This window comes from Podarcis pityusensis (assembly GCF_964106645.2).
Source record: "Podarcis pityusensis genome assembly, chromosome: 16".
NCBI classification, from domain to species: Eukaryota; Metazoa; Chordata; class Lepidosauria; order Squamata; family Lacertidae; genus Podarcis; species Podarcis pityusensis.
Genome location: NC_138041.1, coordinates 16,338,851 through 16,364,129, shown reverse-complemented (window position 1 = coordinate 16,364,129; position 25,279 = coordinate 16,338,851). Strand labels below are relative to the sequence as shown.

Below are 25,279 nucleotides of genomic sequence, written 5' to 3'. Positions count from 1 at the left end.
TTCCACAGTTTAACTAAAGAAGCCCTGTTCTGATCTCCTGGGAGCAACATGCCAAGCTTGCCTTAACTTGGAGCCCCCAATGTGCTCCCAGTTGGACCCCTCTCAACACACACACACACACACACACACACACACACACTCACCAGTGGTTAGATTATTTGACTAGGACCTGGGAGACGAGGGTTCAAACCCGCACTCGGTCATGAAGCTCACTGGGTGGTGACCATGGGCCAATCATTGCCTCTCAGCCTAACCTACCTTCCAGGGTTGTTGTTGTTGTTGTTGTTGTTGTGAGGATTAAATGAGATGGGGAGAATCATGGACGTCACTCTGAGCTGGTCGGAGAAAGAGGTGGGATAGAAATACGACAAAATAATAATAATAATAATAATAATAATAATAATAATAATAATGGCAAGCTCACCTCTCCTTTCTTAATTCTCAGAACCAGGGCCAGGATTGTGGAGGAAGTGGAGAAACGAAGACGTGGATTTTGAGAAGAGGGACTTGGAGGGGAAGTGGACTATCAGGAGGGCAGTGGCTGAAGCAGGCCGAAGGACGCCAACGGTGGGGCAGCCAAGAGCCGCTTTCTGCCCGTCTTCCTTCCTCCTTTAAGTTTCCTTACAGCCAAGAGAACCTGAAATAATAGTACCAAGAGGTTCTCTCCTCGAGAAGATGTCTTCCCTGCTGGCTGCCATGGTCCTCCTCCTCCATATCTGAACCGTGGGGCTCCCTGACCTTCTGGAGGATTTAGTGCTGATGGTGCAGGAGATAAAGGGATAGAAAAGGGCAGTTCCCACCAGCTGACTGTGGAAACAGGAAAGAAGCTGAGATCACCCTGCTTCCTTTTCTACCCTGAGCCATCCCACGGGCAGCTGCCCACAACTTATCCTTGTTCTCTGTGGAAGGCACTGGCGAGGAGAGCAGCACAGCAGGTGAGCAGAGGTGAATTATTTGGGCCCTAGGACAGGCTTCCTCCTGAAGCTGGGGGGTGGGGTGGGGTGGAGTTGGGTGGTTCAGGTCTCCTGGAAGATGCAACTATTGTATCCATCCATGGCCACACCCACACTACATTTAAAGCGGTCTCATACCTCTTTAAAACAAGTCATGGCTCCCCCACTAGCAATTTCTGGGAGCTGTAGTTCGTTAAGTGTGCTGGGAATTGTAGCTCTAGGCATGTTCATGCCCTACATTTAAAGCAGTATCATAGCACTTTGAATAGTCATGGCATCCCCCAAAGAACTCTGGGAGCTGTAGTATGTTAAGGGTGCTGAGAGTTGTGTGGAGACCCCTACTCCTCTCAAAGAGCTACAATTCCCAGAGTTCCCTGGGAAAGAGGGGTTGATTATTAAACCACTCTAGGAATTGTAGCTCTGGGAAGGGAATGGAGGGAAGCCATGATGGTTTAAAGTGGTATCATAGCACTTTAAATGTATGGTGTATATGTGGTGCTTCATTCAGAAAGGCTAACACTCTGCCCCAAGGCGTCTACACTTTTAATTTTTTTGACTGTGGTGAAAAAAGGAGGGGGGGGGGGAGAAGAGGCAAGGGCAACGTTCCATGGAGACATGGGAGGTGTCAGTATCGTAAGGGGGTGAGCAGTTGCCCAAGTGTTTAGACCAGCCCTTTCAAACATGTTGCCTTCCAGCTGTTTTGGATTACAACTCCCATCACCCCCAGTCAGCAGGGCACCACGCTGGGGAAGGCTGGTTTAGATATATGCAGTTATAGTTTCATTTTTAACCTTTCTTGCAAGCCTGAGTTCATTCTGCGCTTTGGCCCACCTGACCTTTCCCCCTGCAACTGTTGGCTACTCAAGTATGCTACTATCTTTAATCATTTTTGTGTTATCATTTGGTGATTGTTGTGAGTTAATTAAAACTGTTTGGGTTGGGTATCCTGCCTTGTGAGGTCTTTGCCCTAAAATGCAGCCCTAGGAATTCCAGTCGTTATAAATAAATGTATAAAGCAATGTACAGTCTATGCAATGTCATGGGCTTGTTTTCCTTGTTGGGGAATTTGCAGCTTTTGGGGTGACCCAACAGGTTCTGCCTTGGGCACTACCTTCACCCTTGCCATTCCGACAGGTGCACTCTTGCTAGGCCCTTGTTGGAGACACAGTTTCTCCAAAACTATGATCACATCTGACCCCAGCTGGGTTAGAAAGCCATTTAAGTGCAAGATCAAAGCCAAAGGAATGTTTGAGCAGGGCTTTATGACGGGCATCTCTTTGCTGTACAGATTTGGTACTATGGCTGGGTTAACAAAAGATGTTTTATTTCTAACAACTCACCTGATCGCACCCCCCAATCCCAAATCTTCCCAAGTGGAGAAATGCTTAGATGAAGGCTAAAATCATGAAGCCACGTTCCTTGTCTGGCATCCTAAAGTTTAGTTACTAAAATATTTTGGTCCCAGTTGAAAGCAGTACATTGTTTCACTCTGTTTTTACACTTCCTCTGCCTAAATACTAAGCTAAGCATTCAGGCAATTAGTATTATAATCAGGTTACCTGAGGAGTTCTTTTAAAAACTTAAAAGCAGCCACAGAGGGTCCCCAATTTGGACTGGGGCATTAGCAGTGGGGGAAGAAGTCTCTGTGACACTTCCCTGGTCTAAATACCTTCCAAAACTCTTAATTCACATGTAACTCAGACCTTTGTCTCCAGGATCCAGTCTGTTTTGGACTACATCTCCCATCAGCCCCTGCCAGCAGTACCAGAAATAAAGTTGTTCATTAAAATGGTGGCATTGGGCTTTGAATATACACTCATGAGCCATTAATGCACCATGCTCTGGCTAGAGATTTGGTGAGCCTCCAGAATTCCTTGTGCAAAACAGAAAATTAATTTGCAGAATTTTAAGAACATAGGATGCTGCCTTTTACTGAGTCAAGACCATTGGCCTTTCTTACTCAGTATTGCCTACACTGACTGGCAGCAGCTGTCCAAGGTCTGAGGCAGGAGTCTCTTCTAGCCCTACATGAAGATGCTGTGGATTGAAGTTGGGGCCTTCTCCAGGCAGGGCAGATGTTCTACCACTGAGCTACGGCCCGTATGCAATAGGATGTAAATTATACAAAGTTGCTTATTTTGCAAAACTGAAATTCCAGCTTTTCTTCGCATATTATTTCATTTTTAAAGCACAGTCATATAGAGATGAGTTGGTTACAGGTATAAATATTTTTACAACTTCAATTAAATGGTCTACCCATGGGAATTTTAGACCCTTGGAGCTACGGGGAGAGGGTCATGTCATGAAATTCTACTCAGTATTGATCCAGAGCAGATTCCAGTGTATAGTTAGCAGAGTAACAACTTAAACATGTTGCAGGATTCCCAAAAATAGACCAAAGACAATGAATATTTCGTCCAGCAGAGCTTTACCGCTACTGAATGCAAATGAGCGTAATGGTCACAAATCCAATACATTCAGGATTGGCACTGCCCATTAGAAATCCAACTGCAGCAGACTTAACTAATTTACAATAACTTACAATAAGTCTAAACCTTAACACTAAGCATACTACGTGCAGAGCACCACATCAGAAGGAAGAGAGGTAGAAAGAGAAACCCGGGCTCCTTCTGCCCTTACTATTATAGTCAGCATGACCTTGACAGAAGAGATAAGAGAACCAGTTTAAACCAGCTGTTCTCAGCTTCTCTGAAGGAATAACCCAAACATCATGAACCTTCTGCTTGTTTCTTTCTCACAGAGAAGCTCTCAGAAACCTCTTGAATTAATTAGAATAGGAAAGATCTCTACACATCAGATCAATACTTTCTGCACTAAGAAATGCAAACTGACAGGTTATAGGCTCTGACAGTGGATCCAAGCTCACTCCATTGCTATTTCCTATCCCCCCTCAGAACTATAGTTCCCACTCTGGGAATTGTTAAACCACTCTGGGAATTGTAGCTCAGTGCCCTTACCAAACTACAGCTCCCAGGGGAAACCATGACTGCTTAAAAGAGGTATCGTGTGTGGTGTGAATGTGGCCCATTTCTGGGCCGCTCTCCCCACCTGCTATGTCATCCCCTCTGAGGTATCTGCAGGTGCCATCTAAATTGGTGTTTCTTTTTGCTGTCTTACCCGTCTCCCCTTTTAATGCCCCCCATTAACGTTGCACAAACAATGCAGAGGCTCTATGCTGTTCCCCTTGTCTGCCCATCCAGACGCTCAGGCGTCGGCCGCTGGAGACAGAGCCCACTTTTGCCAAAATTCTTCAAAGTTTAATCAGTAACTAAGGCGGCAAGGGAGGGAGTGCACTTAAAAGGGGGGGAGCCTCCCCTTCCTCCTTTTTGCTCTCCCATTTGCCTGCCAAAGTAAACAAAAGAAAGTACAAGGGCATATTTATTTGTTTAGTTGCATTTATATCCCTCCTTCCCCCAAGGAAATCGAGGTGGAGTACATGATTCTCCCCCTCCCCACAACAACAACAACCCTGTGGGGTAGATTAGGCAAAGAGGCAGTGGCTGGTGGCCCCCAAGCTCAACCAGTCAGCTTCATGGCCCAGTGGGGATTTGAACCCTAGACTCCCATTGGTCTTTAATATCTTGGAAGAAAGCGTAGCAACTCTAGGGCTGGCTGGTAGTTGTGAGGTAGGCCTGAATGGCCAATGCCAGGCCGGTGGTGTGTGAGAAACCAGATCCCTTTGGGTTGTTGCCTCAGGAATTAAAATTATTCCAGGCCAGCTGTAGGAATGATAGTGTTGCCAAGGTATCTTGGAAAAATATCCATTTATAATGGGGGTCCGGGGCCTATAGGCGGCATTTGGCCTAGGCACATCCACACCAGACATTTAAAGCACTATGGTGCCCCTCTGGCTTCCCCCAAAGAAATGTTGGGTGCTGCAGTTTGTTGAGTGTTGTTAGGAATCCCTTATGTTAGGTCGTGGGTTGACATAGCAGCCGGCACAGCGATTTCTTCAAGTAGCTCTTTATTATGGCAAGCTGGAATAGAACTGACTGCGAACAGCTCAGCCGGCCTGTATTTATAGGCAGCCGGCTATCAACATTGTAACCACAACAGCCCAGAGTTCCCGCCAAAAATAACTGGCGCGGACCTGAGTGAAAACTATCTACAGACCTGAGTGAAAACTATATACAGTATCCCCCTGTTGGCCCAGGGTGAAACTACACTACATAACACCCCTCCCCACCGAGATAAGGCGTTAGTTACAATCGTAATGGTTTCCTTATATACAGCACTACGCGTAATGGTTCAATTAGGCACAAAAGCATATCGGTTACATTTCCCATACTTAGACCAACAGTGATACCTGTCCAACAACATAGTCCTTTAAATGAGTTGGGCGCTTGGAAACTCTGCCAGACCGCCGGGGGCTGGTAGCCAAGTCCGGAGGGCCACACAGTTCTCGCTGAGGCTGTGGTGCGACCCTAGGTGGCGTTGGAACCAACTCCCCTGGATCCGCTGCTGTGAGTGGAGCCTCCGCAAGTGGAGTGGTCTGAGTCTGTTCTGAAACGGCTTGGTTCGGCTCCACGCTGGCAGTTTGCGAGGGAGGTGTAGGTGGGGCCTCGCCATCTGTACGTGTCTCTTCTGGAGCCGCAAGCGCAGTTGGGGGCACCTCGGTAGTGTCCAAGTCCCCAACCCTGCGCCTAAGCTGGTCTATGTGCCGTCGCCACAAGCGTCCGTCTTCGAGTGCCACCTGGTACGAGCGAGGTCCAGTGACTCCCACTACTGTGGCGGGCACCCAAGGGATGTCCCCCACATAGTTCCGGGCAAAGACCTGGTTTCCTGGGACAAATGACCGTGGTGTGTTGGCACAGCCTGGGGGTTCAGCCACGGCAAAGTCTGGGTGTAGCCGGTCGAGCGGTGACCTGAGGCGGCGGCCCATAAGCAGTTCAGCAGGACTCCTCCCTGTGGCCGCATGAGGGGTGATGTGTTGCACGAACAAGTATTCGGCGACCCGCTCATGCCAGTCTCCCCGGTCCAGGCGCGCCAGTGCCTCTTTTGTCGAGCGCACCATTCTTTCCGCTTGCCCGTTGCTGGATGGATGAAAGGGTGCCGTTAGGGCATGGCGGATGCCCAGTCCCAAAAGATACCGCTCAAACGTGCCTGACGTGAACTGCGGTCCGTTGTCAGAGACAAGGACATCAGGACACCCATGCGTTGCAAACAGGCCCCGCAGCACCCGGATGACAGCTTCGGTAGTGGTGGAGGGCATCAGGGCGACCTCCAGCCATTTGGAATAGGCGTCCACCACTACCATAAAGGTCCGGCCGTGAAAGGGGCCAGCCAGATCGATGTGCACCCTCGACCAGGGTGTCTTTGGCGTCTCCCAGGTGTGTCCCTTAGCTGCCGGTGGTGCAGGCCTCGACTCCTGGCACGCTTGACAGGCGGACACCCAGGCAGTGATGGCATCGTCCATATTAGGCCACCAGACGTAACACCGAGCCAACGCCTTCATTTTGACAATTCCCGGGTGGCCAACGTGCAGAGCCTCCAGGACGCGCTGACGGAGTCCCTGGGGAATCACGACGCGGTCTCCCCACAGCAGGCAGCCACGATGAGCTGAGAGTTCATGTTGTCTGGTTGCGAAGGGCTGGAACTCCGATGCAAAAGGCCCTTGTGGCCACCCCCTCCACACCCAGTTGAGCACCCGGCTGATGGTGCGATCCTGGGCAGATGCGGAGGCCACAGTGGCAGCCGATACAGGCGCTGCCGGAAGATCCTCAATCAGAAGGAGCGATGAAGCTGGAGCCGGGTCCTCCACAAATGCTGGAAGAGGGCAACGGCTGAGGGCGTCGGCATGGCCCATCGATTTCCCCGGGCGATGGATGAGCCGGTAGTGGTAGGCAGCCAGGAAAACAGTCCATCGCAGCATGCGTGGTGAGAGGACCGGTGGAGTTGGACGATCACCGGCGAGGAGGCCCAGGAGTGGCTTGTGGTCAGTGATGAGGTCAAAAGTCCTGCCATAGAGGTATTCATGGAACCTCTTCACTCCAGCCACAAGTGCCAATGCCTCCTTGTCGAGCTGGCTGTAATTCCGTTCCGTCGGAGATAGTGTCCTGGAAAAGTAGGCGAGCGGTGCTTCTCTTCCATCTGGAAAACGGTGACTAAGGACAGCACCGATGCCAAAAGGTGAGGCGTCGCAGGCAAGGACCAGCGGCCTGGATTCACTGTACTGTACCAGCACACTGTCTGAAGAAAGGAGAGCCTTGACCGCGTTGAAGGCCGCCGTCTCCCGATGACCCCAGGCCCAAGGCGTCTTAGTGCTAAGGAGTCGGTGAAGAGGCTCAGCCACTGTGGCTTTGTGGGGCAGGAACATGTTATAAAAGTTCAGCAGCCCCAGGAATGCCTGCAACTCCGTTTTGTTCTTTGGAGTGGGGGCCTGCTGGATAGCGCGGATCTTGGATGTGGTTGGATGAAGACCGGAGGCATCGATAAGATAGCCCAGGAACTCTACCTGTGGAACGGCGATCTGGCACTTCTCCCTCTTTACCTTGAGCCCGGCCTCCTGGAACCTGGTCAGCACGGCACGGAGGCGCTCGAACAGCTGCTGGTGTGAGTCTGCAGACACCAAGACGTCATCAAAATATGGTACCACGCCTGGAAGCCCTTGCAGGAGACGCTCCATAAGGCTTTGGAAGATGCCAGGAGCCACACTCACCCCGAACTGCAACCGGCGGCAACGGAATGCCCCCCGGTGGGTGACGATCGTCTGGGCTTCAGCAGTGGCATCATCGACTGGCAGTTGTTGATAGGCTTGGGCAAGGTCCAGCTTAGCGAAGACCTTACCCTCACCCAGGGAATGCAGCAGGTGTTGGACAACAGGAACCGGATAAGCGTGCTGCTGAAGTGCCTTGTTGATCGTGCACTTGTAGTCAGCGCAGATTCTCACCGACCCATCTGGCTTGACAGGCGTGACGATGGGGGTTTCCCACTTTGCGTGGTCAACCGGCTCCAAAACTCCTTGGGCGATCAGTTTGTCCAGTTGTTCGTCCACCTTAGCCTTGAGAGCAAAGGGAACCCGGCGTGGCTTTAGCTTGATGGGGGCGACTTGTGGATCAAGGCTAAAGGAGATGGGCGTACCTGTATATTGGCCCAAGGTGCCGTCAAAAACCTCGGCAAAGTCTTTGACCAGACCCTCAGTCTCTGCGTTAGAGATGCAGTTGATGCCGGTGACTTCCAGGCCGAGGGCATCAAACCAGTCTAGCCCTAGGAGGCTTGGCCGCTGACCTTCGACCACCACCAACCGGAGCAGTCCCGAAAAATCCTTGAAGGCGATCCGGAACCGGCCAACGCCTACCACGGGAATGTCGTTTCCCTGGTAGTCTCTCAGGTGTACGCGGTGAGAGTCGAGTTGCCTTTTGGACACTCTGGGTACCAGTCTTTTGATGGTGCTCCATGACACGATGGACAGGGCAGACCCGGTGTCGATCTCCATGTCACATGGAGCTCCTTCAATGAGCACCGTGACGTTCAGCTTGCGTCGCGTAGGCGAGTCGGTTTGGCCAATCGTGGTTCCAGACGGGCAGTGGCAGTTGGTGAGAGCGAAACAACTTTCCTTGGCAGACTGGAGTGAAGACTTGGACTTGCGAGTCGATGAAGGGGGGGTGTCAGACGGAGCCGATCGGCAGACCTTAGCGATGTGGCCCCTTCTGGAACACTTCCTACAGATGGCGTCTCTGAATCGACACTGGGCACGGGAATGGTTGCCTCCGCAGCCAGCACATTCCGGTTGGCCCTTGGACTTCAGTTGGAACTTCCTGCGCTCCCGCTTTGTCTGGTGCACGTCATCGTCTTCACTGGAGGATGCCTCCTCACTGCTGGCCTCTTCATGATGCACCGGAACTGGCTCCCTAGCAAGACGCGGGCTGCTGGACTTGCGGATCTCCTGGGCGGAGCGTTCAGCAGCTTCTGAGGCCACAGCCTCCTCAATGGCTTTCTGTAGCGTGAGGTCTGGCTTGGCTAGGAGGCGCCGTTGCAGATGGATGTCCCGGACCCCGCAGACGATTCGATCCATCAGGGCATCGTCTAAGTCTCGGAACTCACAGTGCATTGCAGCCTGTCGCAGGGCGGTGGTGTAGTTGTTGATTGACTCCCCCTCTGCCTGGTTCCGGTGGTAGAACGCATGGCGGGCAGCAATCTTGGACGGCTTTGGTGCGTAGTGGTTGCGGAGCTTCTCTTGGATCGTGTCCCATGGTGTTGCCTGGACTGCTTCAGGCGCAACCAACGCTCGGGCCGTCTCAAACACCTCAGGCCCACAGAGGCTGAGGAATAGGCCCCGCTTCCGATCCTGTGATACTGCTGTCAGCTCGTTGGCTTGGAGGTAGCAGTCGAACCGAGCGAGGTAGGAGTCCCATGATTCAGAGGCTGGCGCAAACGGCGGTAGAGGCACAAGTGAAGCCATGATTCCGATGCCGGCGTGAAGGGCAATGGATGGAACACAGTGCTCTAGCCAGAACAGTCAGCTCTGAATTGGTTCTGCCCAGTGATTTCGCTCAGTGATTTCGCTCTGTGATTCAGCTCAGTGATTCAGCTCAGTTCAGAGGCTGGCCGCATCTGGCTGTGCTCTGATGTCCATCGATCCCATCCTCGTCGCCAGTGTTAGGTCGTGGGTTGACATAGCAGCCGGCACAGCGATTTCTTCAAGTAGCTCTTTATTATGGCAAGCTGGAATAGAACTGACTGCGAACAGCTCAGCCGGCCTGTATTTATAGGCAGCCGGCTATCAACATTGTAACCACAACAGCCCAGAGTTCCCGCCAAAAATAACTGGCGCGGACCTGAGTGAAAACTATCTACAGACCTGAGTGAAAACTATATACAGTATCCCCCTGTTGGCCCAGGGTGAAACTACACTACATAACACCTTAGTCCCTTAAGAAAGCTACATTTCCCAGAGTGGCTTAACAAACATATCTGTCTTCCCAGGTAACTGGGAATTGTAGCTCTGTGAGGGGGAATAGGGGCTTTTTAAGAACTCTCGGCACCTTTCCCAAACAGCTGCTCCAAAGGCGCCAACTCCTAGGGGCTGAGGCATTTTCACACCCCGCACCCCAAAATGTATTTTGGGAGATGCCTGCAGGTCCACATTTGGCCCCTGGGCCTGAGGTCCCCCCAACCCTGGTGTAGATTTGATGGTTGGGGTTCTGGGTTCCTCTAGAAATTGCGTTCCCGCTTTGCCAACACTATATAGGCCTCAGGGAGGCCTGCAAATAGGTGTGTACGGCCCTGTCCAGACAAGGGAGTGAGATTGGGTTTGTGCCCATTGGCCCTGTCTTTCCACGATGGCTGGGTTTCCTGAACTGTGCCGCTGCCTACAAAGGTATGAGCCTGCTGATGTGAGTAGGGTCAGCGGGCATGATCCTGGCACCCCCCCACCTGCATATATTGATTCTGCCTGAATAAGGGGCTTGTGAAAGAGTCATCAGGCAGGGCATCTTTACAGAGTTGGATCTTTCCATTTAGTATTTCAGGACCCAAGTGAAATAATTTATTTATTTATTTATTTATTTATTTATTTATTTATTTATGGCTATTAGCCCATAAAGTATGTACAAACATAAAAGCACAGAGGCATAAAGACCGATATATTCGGCACCAGAAGGTGAACACCATGATGCAGGGGTGGGTCATTGAGCAGAGCCAGATAACAGCTTGGGGCCCGGAGAGCTCCAAGGGACGGATCCCAGAAAAAGGAAAACTGAAGACGAGATCCGACATGCACTCTCTTCAAAACTGTCCGATTAGTTTTTGATGTTGTTGTTTTTGGTGGTTTTTGTGTGTGAGATAACCGCATTCAGGAATCTCGCCACCTGCAGAGTTACAGAAGGATCTGTATCCTGCAAAAGTAGTGCGGCATGTGACTCAGCAGGCCTGCCAACCAAGCGCAGTAAAGCAGGACCCAGGAACGTGAAATAAATGAGTAACACATACACACTCCTTGATGGTAAAAAATAAAACAACAACAACCCTCAAAGCAGTTTACGAAAGACTAAAACGATAAAATTATTGGTGCTAAAAACAGCTAAAAACAACTCTTTAAAACCTTAAGAAAGCACCATGACAATACAGTGAAGACGCCTGCCTGATGTCAAATGGCAGGGAGTTCCAAAGTGTGGGTGCCGCCACACTGAAAAGAAAGCCCAATTTCTCACCACTGCAGAACAGGTATTATGTAGCGCCTGTAACAGTGCCAGTTCCATAGATAGAAGTGGTTGAGTGGATTTTGCAGGTAAACTGATACAAGAGTATGTACAAGGGTAATAAAAATATGTGATGGTTTTTGCAAGCTGGGCTATGCTCTTTTTTTAACATCAGCACCCTCTTTCTCCAGCCCCCCTTTTCATTCCGCAAAGCCTTTCTGCCTTTTGGATCCACGAGCTCCTTGGGGAATGAGCAGTTCTGCCTCCGAGCTGGTCCTGAGCCCCTGTGAATGCACCCCTTGCCCTTCACGGGTCCAGAAGCGCCGCTGCTTGTCAGCTGTGGAGCCTCCCGCAGGAGGCTGGGAAGAGATGGAAGAGGAAGAGGAGGAGGAGGAGGAAGATCGATTCCTGGGTGTTAACATGCGCAGGTTGGGCATCCTTGGGAGTTCTGGTCATGCCTACGACTCCTTCCGGAGACACAGCTGGGAGCCAGGGAAAGTGCTTGAGGATGACCCGGATTTTGATCAGCGAAGGTAAACCATAGTAATATTAGAAATGTAATTGGTCATTCATCTGTCTGTTTGTGGTGAAGGGGAATTTGCCTCCAGGTACTCTGACAGGGAAAGGCAACCCCAGAAAGGAATGCACATAGGGCCCCGCAGACCATAAACCTGCCACTCCCATACAAAATTAGACTTTTTGCGGTAAGAAATGTAATGGGGAGATGCACAGGAAAGTGTGTTAGCAATTACTTGATGCGACAGTCATATAACTTCCCTGCAAACAAATCAGGATGGATGCTCAGTGAGCAACCCATGTAATCATCTGAGTATAACCACCCTGCAAATAAATCAGGAAGAAAGCTGGGTAAACAGGTAATGTGGAAGCGATCCTAGTGTCCTTTCAAGAGGGTAGATGATGATGATGATGATGATAGTTATTTATTTATTTATATCTCACCTTTTCCTCTGACATGGACTCAAGGCGGCTTTCAGATAAAATAGAGACCAGTGGGGGGGGGGGACCACAATAATTAAACAACAATTAAACATGGGTAAACTTAAAACTACATATAAGAACTATCAGATAATTGCAATAAAAAACATCACAGCACCAGCCCTTTCCTTAAAAACAGTCCATTTCCAAGAACCTGTTGGAACAGGAAAGTCTTCACCTGCTGGCAGAAGGAAAACAAAGAAAGAGCCAGTCTAACTTCTGTAGGAAGGGAGTTTGAAAGCTTAGGAGCAGCTGCTGAGAAGGCCCTCTCCTGTTAGCCCACCAAGCATGCCTCTGAGGGTGATGAGGCTGAGAGAAGGGCTCCCCTGAAAAATCTCATTTGTGGGAATAGAGTCTTTCAGATTCTGCAAGTGATGCCCAGCTTCTTTTTCTGAAGTCATGTGTCCTTTTTTGGTCTTCCCATCAGTCTCTGCTGCTTTTGTTCCCCTTTTATCTCTCCCTCTCAGCAGCCTGTCTTGGAAAATAGCCCTTCCTGATCTATGGTGTCTGGACAAAGCCTTGGCTTCTGGGGCTGCATATCTGTCGCACTGTTTCTGTAGGAGAGTTTAGGCTCTGAGGTTCTAGCTAGTTCCATGTTCAGGGAGCCTTTGTACTCTTTTAAGAGCTTAAAACAGCAAGGCTGGCAAGGGTGGGGGAGACTGAATTTATCGCAAGGGTGGTGCTAGGGCTTGACCCTGAGTGGAAAACTATGCCAGGTGCTTGTTCAAGCCAGAAGCTGACCTCACTCAGGAAAAGGCGGTCTTTAAGCAGGGCTGAGCATATCCCAGGCTTCTACTGGTTGCTCCAGAAGGCAGCAGATATTGCAAATGCATTGTGGGCAACACAGGGTGGGTTTTTTTTGTAACTGAAAGGGTAGATCTGGAATAAATTCGGGGTGGGGTAGAAATACAAGATGGTGTTTTGATACTAATTAGGTCCTGTGGATGCTGAGAGCTGGTGGTTAGAGTATCAGAGTAGGAGCTGGGAGACCAGGGTTCAAATCCCCACTCGGCCACGTGAAGCTGCCTGGGTGACCATGGGCCAGTCCCTGCCTCTCAACCTACGGTAACCTACCTCATAGGATTGTTGTAGGGATTAAATGAAGAGGGAAAGAACTCTGTTCACCACCTTGAGCTCCTAGGAGAAAAAGGTGGGCTGTGCAGGCCAATCAATCAATCATTGCCTGCGTGAGGAGCACCCATCTCACAATAAACCCACACCTGGAAGTGCTCTATTCAGTCAGTCTCTCTCTCTCTCTCTCTCTCTCTCTCTCTCTCTCTCTCTCCCTCCCTCTCTCTCTCTCTCTCTCTCTCTCTCTCTCTCACACACACACACACATACTTACTTCAACTGCCACTCTTTACTTGGTACAGCTCCTATTTTCTGATCCAGGTTTCTGGAAAATCCCTGTCTCCCTTTTTGTCTTGTTACAAGCACCGTTGTTTTTCAGCTTTCAGACACTCTGTTAAATATCTTAGTGGGAAATATGATGCACCTCAGTTCTTGTGCTCATGTATTTTAGTAGAAGCTCACAAATACAGACTAACTTCAGGTAGGCATTCAATCACATTCCAACAAATTTGCTTGCCCCCGTGATAAACTTTTTGCAGTAATGAGTGATGAGAAAATAAGTATTGAGCAAATGCAATAGAAAATATGGAATAACACTTTCTTTGTCATCTAACCTCCCTGCAAAAAAACAACAAACAGGATTGAATTCTTAATAAACAGGTCACCTGGGAGCACCCTGTGGCTGCTCCTACACAAACCATTTAATATAGAATGGTTGTGGGGTGTCCACACAAAACCGTCATCCAGACCACAGAAAGGCTGCTTTCTTGGCATTCATCCAGATTTGTTTGTGGGGTGATGGTTAGGGAACATTGGGCTGCTTATTGAGTACAGTGGTACCTTGGTTTAAGAACAGCTTAGTTTATGAACAACTTGGATTAAGAATGCTGCAAACCCAGAAGTAGGTGTTTTGGTTTGTGAACTTTGCGTTGGAAGTAGAACATGTTTTGCTTCCTGTTGAGTGTGTTCCATTTGTAAATTGAGTCCCCCACTGCTATGGGAAAGCATGTCTTTGGTTTAAGAACGGACTTCCGGAACGGATTAAGTTTGTAAACTATGGAACCACTGTATTCATTCTCATTTGTGGGGAAGGGTATAAGATGTTGCATCAAGCAATTGTTATTTCACACTGTCTGTCTGGTGCATTTTCCTGTGACTTTCCTCCCTATGAAAACCTCCAGGTTGCTTTACGGGGGTGGAGGATGGGTCTGTTGCAAAAGAACACCAAATCCAATTTAATTGTACAGCCTGCAGTGATGAGGGCCTAGCTCTCTGCAGGTGCTCAAAATAGTTCACTTCTTCAGCTAGCTAGGAAATGTGAAGAAAATGGTCCGAATTATTGTAAAATTTGGAAGCTCTTGGGACCCAGCATCATAAAGCAGGCATGTGAGATCTCAGGCTCGGGGTGGGTGGGTGTGTATCCAAATAGAGCCCTCCAGGCCTCTCTGGGTCCTGCCTTTGGGCATGGCCACTCTCTGCCTCTGCTGCTCACCTTTATCAAGTGCTCTTACCTGGCTGGAATGTGTCCTTGAACTGTGTTAATGCCTCTTGCTTGCCTGCATAGAGAGGTGTGTGTGTGTGTGTGTACAGAAACGTTGAATAGAATGTACCCTACTGTACACATCTATTGCTCTGCCCACTTTTGCTTCTGACCCTGGCTGGCCACATCGGATAGAAGAGGTAAAAGATTGAGCCAGTGTGGTGCAGTGGTTAGAGTGTTGGACATGGACCTAGGAGAGACCAGGATTCAAATTTCCACCAGGCCATGAAGCTCACAGGGTGGCCTTGAGCTAGTCACTGCCTTTTGGCTTAACCTACCTTGCAAGATTGTTGTGCGGATTAAAGGAGGAGGGGGAGACCCACTTTGAGCTCCTTGGAGGGACAAGGTAGGATATAATTGCAATAAATAAGTAAAAGAAACATTGCCATTGTGACTGGTAGCCATTGATACCCTTCTGAATTCTATATGAATTTGTCTGACCTCCTGTTAAAGTTGTCTAAGTTTGCAGCCATCACTGCACCTTGTGGCAGCAAATCCCCCAGAATTTATGTGCTGTGTGAGTTGGCTGCTTCTACGCAGGGGTGCTGTCTCAGGTCTGTTCCTCCCAGCCCCACTCTGTGTAAGGAATTGGTACCTCTACCATTTTTCCAGCTACCATTTTCACTGCTATTCCAACACTTGACTGTAAACTTGCACCTGGAAGCACCTGAACTCTGTGGCATGGAGTGGAGATCTTCCCAAACTCAGCTTGGTTGGATGGTCCCATCCAAACTAGTCTTGGGTTGCCCCCTGCTGGCAGCAAGGTGTTTCCTTGCTAAGGTCTATTCCAGCCAACCTGTTCACTGAGCATCCTAATTTGTTTGCAGGGAGATTTGAAGACATTGGTTCAATCCCTGGCTTCCCCAAGTAGGGCTAGGAATGCCCCCTGCCTGAAAAATCTGGAGAGCCACTGCCATTCAATGTAAGCAGTACCAAGATGGGTCAATTTGTCTGACTCTGTATAAGGCAATTTTTAAAATTAACTTTATCATACCTTTTTAACTATTCAACCTTGATGTCTGACAAAATGCTGCAGTCAGATTTCTGGCTGGGGTTCCCTTTAACACCTGTGTTTTGAAACAGCTGCTTGTTCCAGGCCCAATTAAAGGTGCTCACCTTAGCGTTCAAAACCCTAAACAATTCAGATCCCCCAAAACTTGAAATACCACCTTCTTCCCTACCATCTTTGGCACCAAGATTAGTGGATCTTTACCCTGACCTTTGACCCTTGAAATGTATGTTTTAGGGCCCACCTTGTTTCTGTGTTTGTATGTTGCTTAAAACTGTTTTTAATATTGTGGTTTAATTGTTGTAATTCACCTTAGGGTGAAGGGCATGTAATAAATTGTTGTAATATTATTATTATTATTATTATTATTATTAGAATTAAATAGCATATATTGGAGTATAGCTCCTCTGCCTCTGACTTGAGGACAAACCCACTTGGGATTTCCAGCGCCACCCCCCTTGCCTTCCCTTTCTCTGCAAAAAGAGTTGCTTGGAAAGACTGAAACTCTCCCCACTTCTGCAAATGTTTTCAGCGGTGGGGAGCTCTAGAGAAGGAAGTGTGCCTCTACAAGTCAGAAGCAGCTTCTCAAGAGCTTTGGGAAGGTGGTGGTGGGAGAGAGACAAAAATCACATTACGCACAGAAGGGATTTGCTGGGTTTCTGATGGATGTCAAGTCCAGCAAGCTCTGGTGAGTATAGTGAGTATGGCCATGCACTCGTGTGCAGGCCAGCTAGCCAAACCAGTGTGGCATAGAAGTTAGTGAGCTGGGCCAACAAGACCTTGGAGGCCACGGTTCTCGCAGCTGTTTGGCCTCCAAGGTCTTGGCCTAGCACACTATCCTCTATGCCACACTGGTTTGGCTAGCTGGCCCGCACATGAGTGCATAGCAAGTTGGGAAACTGATATCAGGCTGTGAGTGTGAACTTGGTGCAACCACTATTTTAGCAGTTGCACCCTCCTATGTCTGTGCACTTTTGAAAAATGCTCAGGTTTGAGTCTGCAGTGGGGAGGTCCTTTATAACTGGGTGTGGGTAGCTCAACATGGGATCACATTTAAGCTCTTGACTGTCTGATTGGCTTCCTTTCCAGCATGAGTATGAAAGGACTAGCCCACGAGGAAGTTGACTCCTCCACCGAGCAACTGGACGGACATCCTCAGAGCCAAAGGGACCCCCGCCGAGCCCCTATCATCCGTAGCAACGATGAGACGGAGTCCATGCTCTCTCAGGATGAAGAGGAGGATGACCAGGAATTCTCTCAGGTACGGATGTATGTTTAGATTTTTTATTCCCACTTTCCAGACCCCCCAAAAGGTCATTTTGTTAAAATTTAGGATGCAAAATGTTGGTGGAAGACGCTGTACGTAGACGCCTGGCTTACAGATGAAAAAGGATAGGAAACAAAGGGGTCATATTAGACAGAAGGAAGTTACAGGAGGGATTGATTTGATCATGCTAGAATGAGGCAGCAAGATGTTGACAGTCACTTGCATCTCCCCTTCAGGGCCAGGTTGATTTTCCCTAGCATGGATGGAGGCAGTGCAGTGGCTCAGTGGCCCTTGCTCCTCTAGCCAAGGTTAGAGGCCAGAGTGACCCTCCCCTTTGGCTGTTGCAGTCCCTGGGCAGCTGGCAGTTGGAACAGAATTTCCAACTGCTCTGGCTATTGGCTGGGGCCCTAGGAGCAGGTGGAGGAGGTTGGAGCGTCTCCTGATACACCTGTGTGGAGAGAGAGAGAGAGGCCCTCTGGACCCATTTAGCTTACAGGTATCCATGTCAATGAAAGAATGAATATCCAGTTTCAGATGCTTTAGGGGATCCCATGGCATTTCAAGCAGGTTTAGTGACTGAAAATAAGCTCTTGCATATTCTCCTTTGTTGTTGTCATAATGGTTGCTAAAAACGGTAGAACGTCATATTAAGAATGTGGTTTTATCTTCCCCTCACTTCAGCCTGTATCAAAACTTAGTTTCAGCCAAGTTTCATTAAGGACCGGCCATGGGTGACTTCTGAAATAATAATGAAGAAGTGGGTAGCTTTTAGTTTACTGAAAGCTAGAGAAGTAGTAAGTTGGGCTTTAGGTCGGTAGAGTGTACGTGTCCCAGATTTCTATGCCCTCCTGCTGCTGAAGTGAGGAATCCTTTGCCCAGGGTTGGTGGTGGTGTTTGTGACATTAATAGCCCGCTCTCATTTTCAGGAACATGCCCAGAGGATGCAATCATATCATGCATCCCAGAACTCCAATGGCAGCTCTCTGTCCAAATCTGTTTCCATGAGTGGCATCGACAGCTACCCGGCAGAAGCAGATGGTGAGTGTGGAGACTTGTGGGGTGGGGCATTTCTAGGCATGGACCATTAAGCAGCACCCAATCACTGCTATCCTGGAAGTGGAATTGAAACTCTGGTTCCAGAACTCTGGAATCCAAATAACATTCTGTAGCCAGGCTGGCGCACTTTCCCCAGCCCCATATGTTTGTGAGGGGAAAGGGAGGGTGATTTTCACTAGGCTTGGGGGAGGGGGGGGTTAAATGCTGGCTTTTGCTCTCACAGTACTTCTGATCATGATTAGCCACCCCAAGTGCAATTTAAAGGGGGGGGGGCTTCAGGGAAGAAAACATTATAAAGGCTATGCTATATGAAAAGGAAAGTGATTCTCTTTTAGTGATTCCCAATGTGGGTGGTAGTGCTACCTGAGGGGGTGGTGGGATTTCCTGAGTGGGGTGCTGGTGGTGTCGTTGGGTCAAATTCATCAGTTTTGTTGAATTAATTAAACTGAATAGTTTTAACTAGATTTTGAACGAAAGTGCAATTAATTGTTAGTGTTTTGAATTCTTTTGTGTTATTATCTTCCATAGTGGATTGTGCAAACTGCTATTCTGAACAATGTTTTTATAGGGTATGGGGCACTGGAGGTGAGGTTATGGAACCACGGGTGTGGTGGCCTGAAAACATTAGGGAAGCACTGGGTTAAGTGATGATTCCTAGAGAGGAGAGGTGGATCATAGAGAGGGAAATGGCTAGAGCAATCTATATAGGCCATAATTGGCACAATGGGTCATTACACCTGGGGAAATTGCACCGTTGTTCCACTGTGTTTTTAAAAAGTAGGATTTTCTGGAGCCTGGGTTCAGCCCCAGGCATGCAGAGTGGATGTTCTACCACTGAGCCTCTAGCCGCTCCTCATTGCTCCCTCTGTGGGGTTCTTGCATGTTCAAACACCAAAACAGACCAAGAGCAGGTGGTGTCTGAAGGACCACCTGCTCTCTCAGGTGAAGTCTTCCCTCCAGTTAAGACTCCCTTCTGAAATGAGGTCTTCATCCAGCTGCCAGCTGCCTTTGAAAGTCAGGTGGGGTTGTGGCTGGAGAGGGGGCGCTCTCTGCAATTCCACTCCACCTCTGAAATTCCCTCTCCAGGGAGATGTCCCTGTTGTTGTTCCCTGTTCTGTACTGCTGGGGTTTTAATCAGTAATTAACTTCTGCAGTTTCGCTCTGCTTATGCTGCTGCTTTAGTTGTGGGGCTTCCAGATGGAGGTTTATTGTATGATGGGGGCTGCTCATGCTTGGAAGTTTTTTTTGTGTGTTTTTTTGCAGCCCCCAGGCACCATTATTGGCATCAAAATGCTAGTCCATATCCCCCCCTCCCTAAAAATCTGGGTTTATCTTTTATATGAAAATCCAGTGTTCAAAAAAACCTTGTTTTTTAAGTATTAATTTATTATTAACAGCAACAAAATGTGCAAACATAACAAAAAGAGAAGAAACAAAGAATCAAAAATATAAACTGTAAAGTATGACTGACCAGAAGGTCAAATGTATAAAAATACAACACAGCTCCAAATGGGTAATAAAATATTAACTCATGCAAAGATTCCTTTTACAAATAATAAATAATAATACAAAATAATAAAGACATGTAAAAATAAAAGTATTATCCACCTGTGAGTTCCATTATTATTAAGAATAAATGTTCTATAGTCTTAAATGAGGCAGACATTTGCATATACTGGTAGCTCTGGGTGACCATGTGCCTCAATATTTGTATAAGAAGAGGGGGGAAAACTTGTTGCAAACAAGCCCTGTGCGATGATAATGTCAAGGTTGCAGGTTTGATCCCCGTTAGGGACAATTGCGTATTCTTGCGTTTCAGGGGCTTGAACTTTACAATTCTGGTTCTATGATATCTCAACAACCCATTTCCAGCATTAAGATCTGCCCCCATCTGGAATCACCCTCCTTGTCGCTGTCAGTTTTGTTTCCATGGTTTTCATTGTTGATATTTCACTGTTGTGATTTTAAAGCAGGTAACACATGAGGACTTTCTGAAGTAGAAAGGTGGGATATATACCTTGTCATTCAAGTAGATAAAATATGTCTCTTCTCCCTTCCCTTGCCAGGGATCTCCCTTTATGGTGACACTGTGAGCCTGTCCAATGGGTGAGTCACACTTCTTGCCCTTCAGATATGACTGAGGGTGGTGGGATTTGAGCTCGTAGCTCAGCTCCTGACCTGGGAGTCCTTGGTCTCAAGGGGAATGGCAGCATTGTTTGGCTGATATGGCCGCATTTGCACGATTCTCTTTGCACTGCTCAGATGTGTAATCCAACTTTTCCATAACAGGTCTAACTTTGAAGGGGAGAATCGTAGCTGTTTAATTATGACTAATGTTAAATCTTCCCCACTGACAGTCCCTTGATGCTCCAGGAAAACCTCCTTCTCCCCTACCCTCTAGGGATCACTGGCACCAGTTTTATTTTTAGAGGTCTGCAGGCAGTGGGGTTGGGGTGGGGAGGATACAAAAAAGAAAGCAACCAGGGATATGCGTAGGCCAAGTGCTTTAGGGTTGACGTGGAGAGCTAGTGATGCAGCCCTCCTTTGAAACCTACACTTCTCTGAATTTTGCAGTGTAGTTCTCCAGCCAAGTCATTACAAAAATGCATATACTGGGGTAAAACCTGCATATAAACGTGCATGCTAGTGAAAATCATGTACAAAAATGCATGCTCGGACCCTGACCTATGTGTAAGAATCCCCCCCAATCTGTTTTATAAAATAAAACAGTGTGGTGCAGTGGTTAGAGTGCTGGGCTAGGACCTGGAAGAAACCAGGGTTCAAATCCCCTCAGCCATGAAACTCACTGGGCGTGACCTTGGGTGAAAAGGAAAAAAATTGCCACCCCCACTACAAAATCTAGTTGCTGAGCCAGTTAAGAGCCAGTATAGCATAGTGGTTGGAGTGTTGCACTAGGACCTGAGAGATGAGGGTTCAAATCCCCACTTGGCTATGAAGCTCACTATGTGGCCATGGGACTGTCACTCCTCTCAGCCTTACGTACCTTGCAGGGTTGCTGTGAAGATTAAATGAGGGGGAGAACCATATATGCCATCTTGAGCTCCTTGGAGAAAAATATGTTCTGTGAGCCACCCTGAGACCTCCGGGTATAGGGCGATATATAAATTCAATAAATAAAGAAAATTAAAATATGGGATAGAAGGGCATTAAATAGATAAATAACTGTTTTATTTCTTTTAGGGTATATTTTTGTCTTAATGCAAATTGTTTTTCCATTGTACACAGTGTACTGTATACCACATTGAGTTTTTAAAGATATTAAATGTTTTTAAAAACTTTTTAAATCGGTGGTGGAGAATTTATGGCAAATGGACCTATCTTGGACCTCCAGAGGGTCCATTTTGGCCCATCAGGCTGTTTTTCCCAAACCACTCCCATCAGCTGACGTCAGTGGTGACATCAGCTGATGGGCAGGAGGGCAGGATTTAACCTTGCATTGGATCCCAAGACCTAGCAGTAGGATTTAATCTCTGCTCATCTGCTGGTGAATGGAGATTAGAGATCACTGTAAGATTAGGGACTTAAAAGGACGAGGAGACTCACAGAAGTCACTGCCAGTCTCTTCCCTCTTCCCTTCTAAGTCTGCATCTTGCTCTGATCTTAAAGGGAGCATTTTGCAAGCAAACCAGAGCACAGGAGACACACCCACCCCTCCTTGCCTTTGCTTGCAAAAACACCTTTTTCTCTAGAGTTAAGTGGAAGAGAGAGAGAAAGGAGCACAGGCAGTCAATCCTGTCTTAAAGTGCTTGGCAAATACTGTACACACTTTGAAGCAACCTCCCCCTTAGAAGAACAGGATGGAGGCTACTTCAAAAGACCTGTTACAGCTTTAAGACAAACTGCTCTATAGTGGTTGCCTTTGCAAGTCTCCCTGTGTTCTTCTTTTAAACCCCCAGTACTGGGTTTAAGGGGGAAGTGTGGGAAGACCTGCAAAGCTGCATGAAGAATTTTGACAGGAGGGTGCTGGCAGCTTCACCTGCCCGGCAATCGTGTGACATCATAACAGTATCACATGATTGACAGGACAGTGGCCTGACAAATTTGGCCTGCAAAGCCAATCCTGATAAGAATAGGGTATTGAGAGCAAAAATACTTTCCCCACCCCTGTTTTCGATGCATTAGGAAAATTGCTTTGCTAAATGTGTCTATTTGGCAAAGTTGCATGCAAAAATGTGTATATTAAGAGAAACCATAGTAAAATTATGATGGGTTTTCCTGAGGACTTTTTAATACAAACTGGAAATGTGGAGAACTGCGTTTAAGATTGGGAAAATGAGAAGCAGAAAGTAATTGAAATTGACTAATCTGCCCCTCCCGAGGGGGAGAGCTTTCTGACACACCTCCTGAGGCATAGGCAGATTTGTAAAAGGGGGACAACTTAAAGAAGAGACAGGCACTGAACATGAGAAAATTGTACCCCAGACAACTCTTGACCATGTGTTGTTTGTTATGCAGCTTAGTGAATGACAACATCCAAAGTGGAGTTTTCACCAAATACCCACCCCCAGTAAGCAAACTTGCTTGCTCCATAAATTTTAACATTTGGATATGGAACATGTCAACATTGGGTTAAATAAAACAATTAAAAAAGCAGCAGCACCTATCTCAGGCCTTCCCCCGGCTGAATTGCTGTTCTTCGTTTGCAGCCAATTCACAGGAAGAGTTTTTATTAAAGCTTCGTGATTTTGTTTTATTATTTGGTTGGTTGGTTTTATATATTCTTGTTGACTGCTTAGTCTATATAAAGCAGTTTATAAATTCTTAAATCAAACAAAATATACATATTGAAAATACCTTCTGGCACAGAGGGCTTAACTTATGCTGAGGAAGTCAAAGACAAGAGATGGAGGAGAGGTCGGGGGCTGTCCCATAAAAATCCCAGCATTCTCAATCACACATTATCACCACCATCCTCTCTGTAAATTCAGATTACAGTCTCCCCCACCCCAGTATTTGAGAATGTGTCTGTTCTTCCCCATCGCTGCCCCTGCCAATTCGTATTCCCATCTTCATTACCAGGACTCATCTGGTAGGACTTCTGCTATTCCATGGGCTGCCTTCTTTAGGAGCTGTGTCTTGCCTTTCCAGCAGTGGGAGAGCTAGGAAGCAGAGTTTGCTCTATCAGCACTGCTGTGGCAGCTCCACCAGGCACCTCCTGCCCCTGAACTGTGCCAGCTGGGCACTATAGGAACAGCTGTTCAGAAACTGGTGCCTGAGTTTTGGTTTTGGTTTTCCTCTTCCCTCCCCGTCCCTTTTCCTTACATGCCACATTTTTTAGATTGTAAGCCTGCAGGTAGGGATTGCATGTGAGCTGCTGTCGAAGCCCTTTTGGCTGAAGGGTGGGGTACAAATGTGCTAAATAAATGAAGTTCAGTAATACTTTCCCCCAGAATATATAAAGGGGGTGGAGATCTTGTTCTCTTCATAAGAGACAAATAATAATAAGATTATTACTGTATATGTTACCCCCGCTTTGACTTTTGAGACAGGCTGTTGTTGTTGTTTTGCATTTATATCCCATCTTTTCTCCCAGGAGTTCAAGGTGATGTACATTGTTCTCCCCCTCCTCATATAATCCCAGTAACAATCCTGTGAGGTAGGTTAGGCTGAGAGGCAGTGACTGAGCTCAAAGTCACAACTAATGAACTTCACAGCTGAGCAGGGATTTGAACCCTGATCTCTCCCAGGTCCTAGTAGTTCAACACTCTAACCGCAAAAACATTCTGGCTCTTTAATCGGTTTAATCAAAACAGATATAGATAACTAACCTAATACAATACAATAAGAAACTCACCTGAGCATCTGCAATAAAAGACAGCAGGTAGGAATTACAAAGCGGAGTGAGGGATTACGGGAATTAAGATGTAAATTAAAATGTATTAACCCAGTGCTGAAAACATCATTAAGTCGGCACCAGGATTGCCTGTTGGGGGATGCTATTCCAGACCTCTTCTTTGGGATTTGCATCCTGCGCTTCCAGTAAGGAAGGCACTTGGATCAGGATCTCAGCAGAAGATCTGAGGCTGTCAGCAAGCTGGAATGGGCAGAAGGGTGTGCTTTCAGGAATTTGGATGTCAAGCCGCTTAGGGCTTTAAAGGGAAGCACCAAGGCTTTAAACTGTTTTTTTTTTTTAATGATTGGAGTGATGAGCTCAAATTTGAGGGTAGCAGTGAAAGATCCGTGGCAGTCGATTCCTGCACTAATGGAAGTCCTTTTCAGGAGAGACCCCAAGATGGGCACAGAGGGGGAGCCTCTCTGCCTGCGAGAGGTTCTGGGGCACTGAAATCTCTGCTCATGGCCCAGGTGATGATGTGCAGCCTGCCTCTTTTCTGCTCGCTGCTAGTGGAGCTTAAGCAAACAGTGATGCTTCTGTGCTGCCTCTCCCCAGCCGGGAATAGGAGCAGCCACCCTCTGAGGTCACTGGGGGCCGCCAAGGGAGCCGGCCCCTCCCTACTTCCTGGCCTAGAAACAATAACAACAAAAAGGGGGATTGTTTGGCTTGGGTACCAGTGAGTGAGTGAGTGTGTGCTTGTTTTGCCACCTTCCTCCTTTCTCACTTTTTCCATGCTTTCAGCTTCGGCGCTGGGAGCTGCGGGCGGCTGGACGCCACCACGGTGGAGGCCGAAGACCAGGTGCACCCGCAGAGGGAGGGGACCACCCTGGGGCGGACCCTCAGCTTCTTAAAGAAGATGACTGGGAAGTCAAAGGTAGGGCCTTGGAAGTTTACAGTTTGATTTCATTGCTGTGTCTTTCATCCATGTGAAACTGATCCTGTATAAGCATCGATTTGTACACGGCCTCCAAATCTCTCCTGTTTAACAGCTTAATGCCTACAGTAAAGAAAATTAATTGTTTTCAATCAGTTTCCTAGTGCAGGTTTCACGCCCCTCCCCCCAAAAAACCCCTGAACAAAGTGCTCACAGGTTTTCTCAGCATCTCATTTTCTTTCTTTCGTTTGGTGAATGTTTCTTATTTCATTTTATAGTGTATATAAAACAAAGAAAACTGTTATAACAGATGAAAATCAAAAGAGGAAAAGCAAACTATAAAATAAGCATGTAAAATGAGTACAGTTGCACGTGAGTTAAAATAACAAAATCCAAGTAAACAATATCAGCATTATCCTAATTATCAAGTATAGTTCCAGATTTGCCAGGCTTGCAGAAGGGTTGCCTTGAAAATGATGGTTCCATTGTATGCATAACA

At 47.6% G+C, this 25,279-nt stretch overlaps 1 protein-coding gene across 9 annotated transcripts in view; it reads left to right on the top strand.

Moving 5' to 3' along the window:
- Nucleotides 1–25,279, top strand: part of ARHGEF2 (Rho/Rac guanine nucleotide exchange factor 2) — a 121,938-nt gene that overhangs the window by 13,253 nt on the left and 83,406 nt on the right. For 3 of the 9 annotated variants that reach the window (XM_080984443.1, XM_080984441.1, XM_080984442.1), the window contains exons 2-7: nt 446–935; nt 11,305–11,646; nt 16,819–16,990; nt 17,923–18,034; nt 20,119–20,158; nt 24,648–24,780. In XM_080984443.1, coding sequence (XP_080840569.1) covers nt 11,363–11,646; nt 16,819–16,990; nt 17,923–18,034; nt 20,119–20,158; nt 24,648–24,780 — 741 coding nt within the window. In that variant the 5' untranslated portion in view covers nt 446–935; nt 11,305–11,362. Of the gene's footprint in view, nt 1–445; nt 936–4,012; nt 4,045–4,686; nt 4,719–10,031; nt 10,294–11,304; nt 11,647–16,818; nt 16,991–17,396; nt 17,493–17,922; nt 18,035–20,118; nt 20,159–24,647; nt 24,781–25,279 lie in introns of those variants that run through there. The other 6 variants (XM_080984434.1, XM_080984440.1, XM_080984439.1 and 3 more) reach the window with 6 other exon arrangements.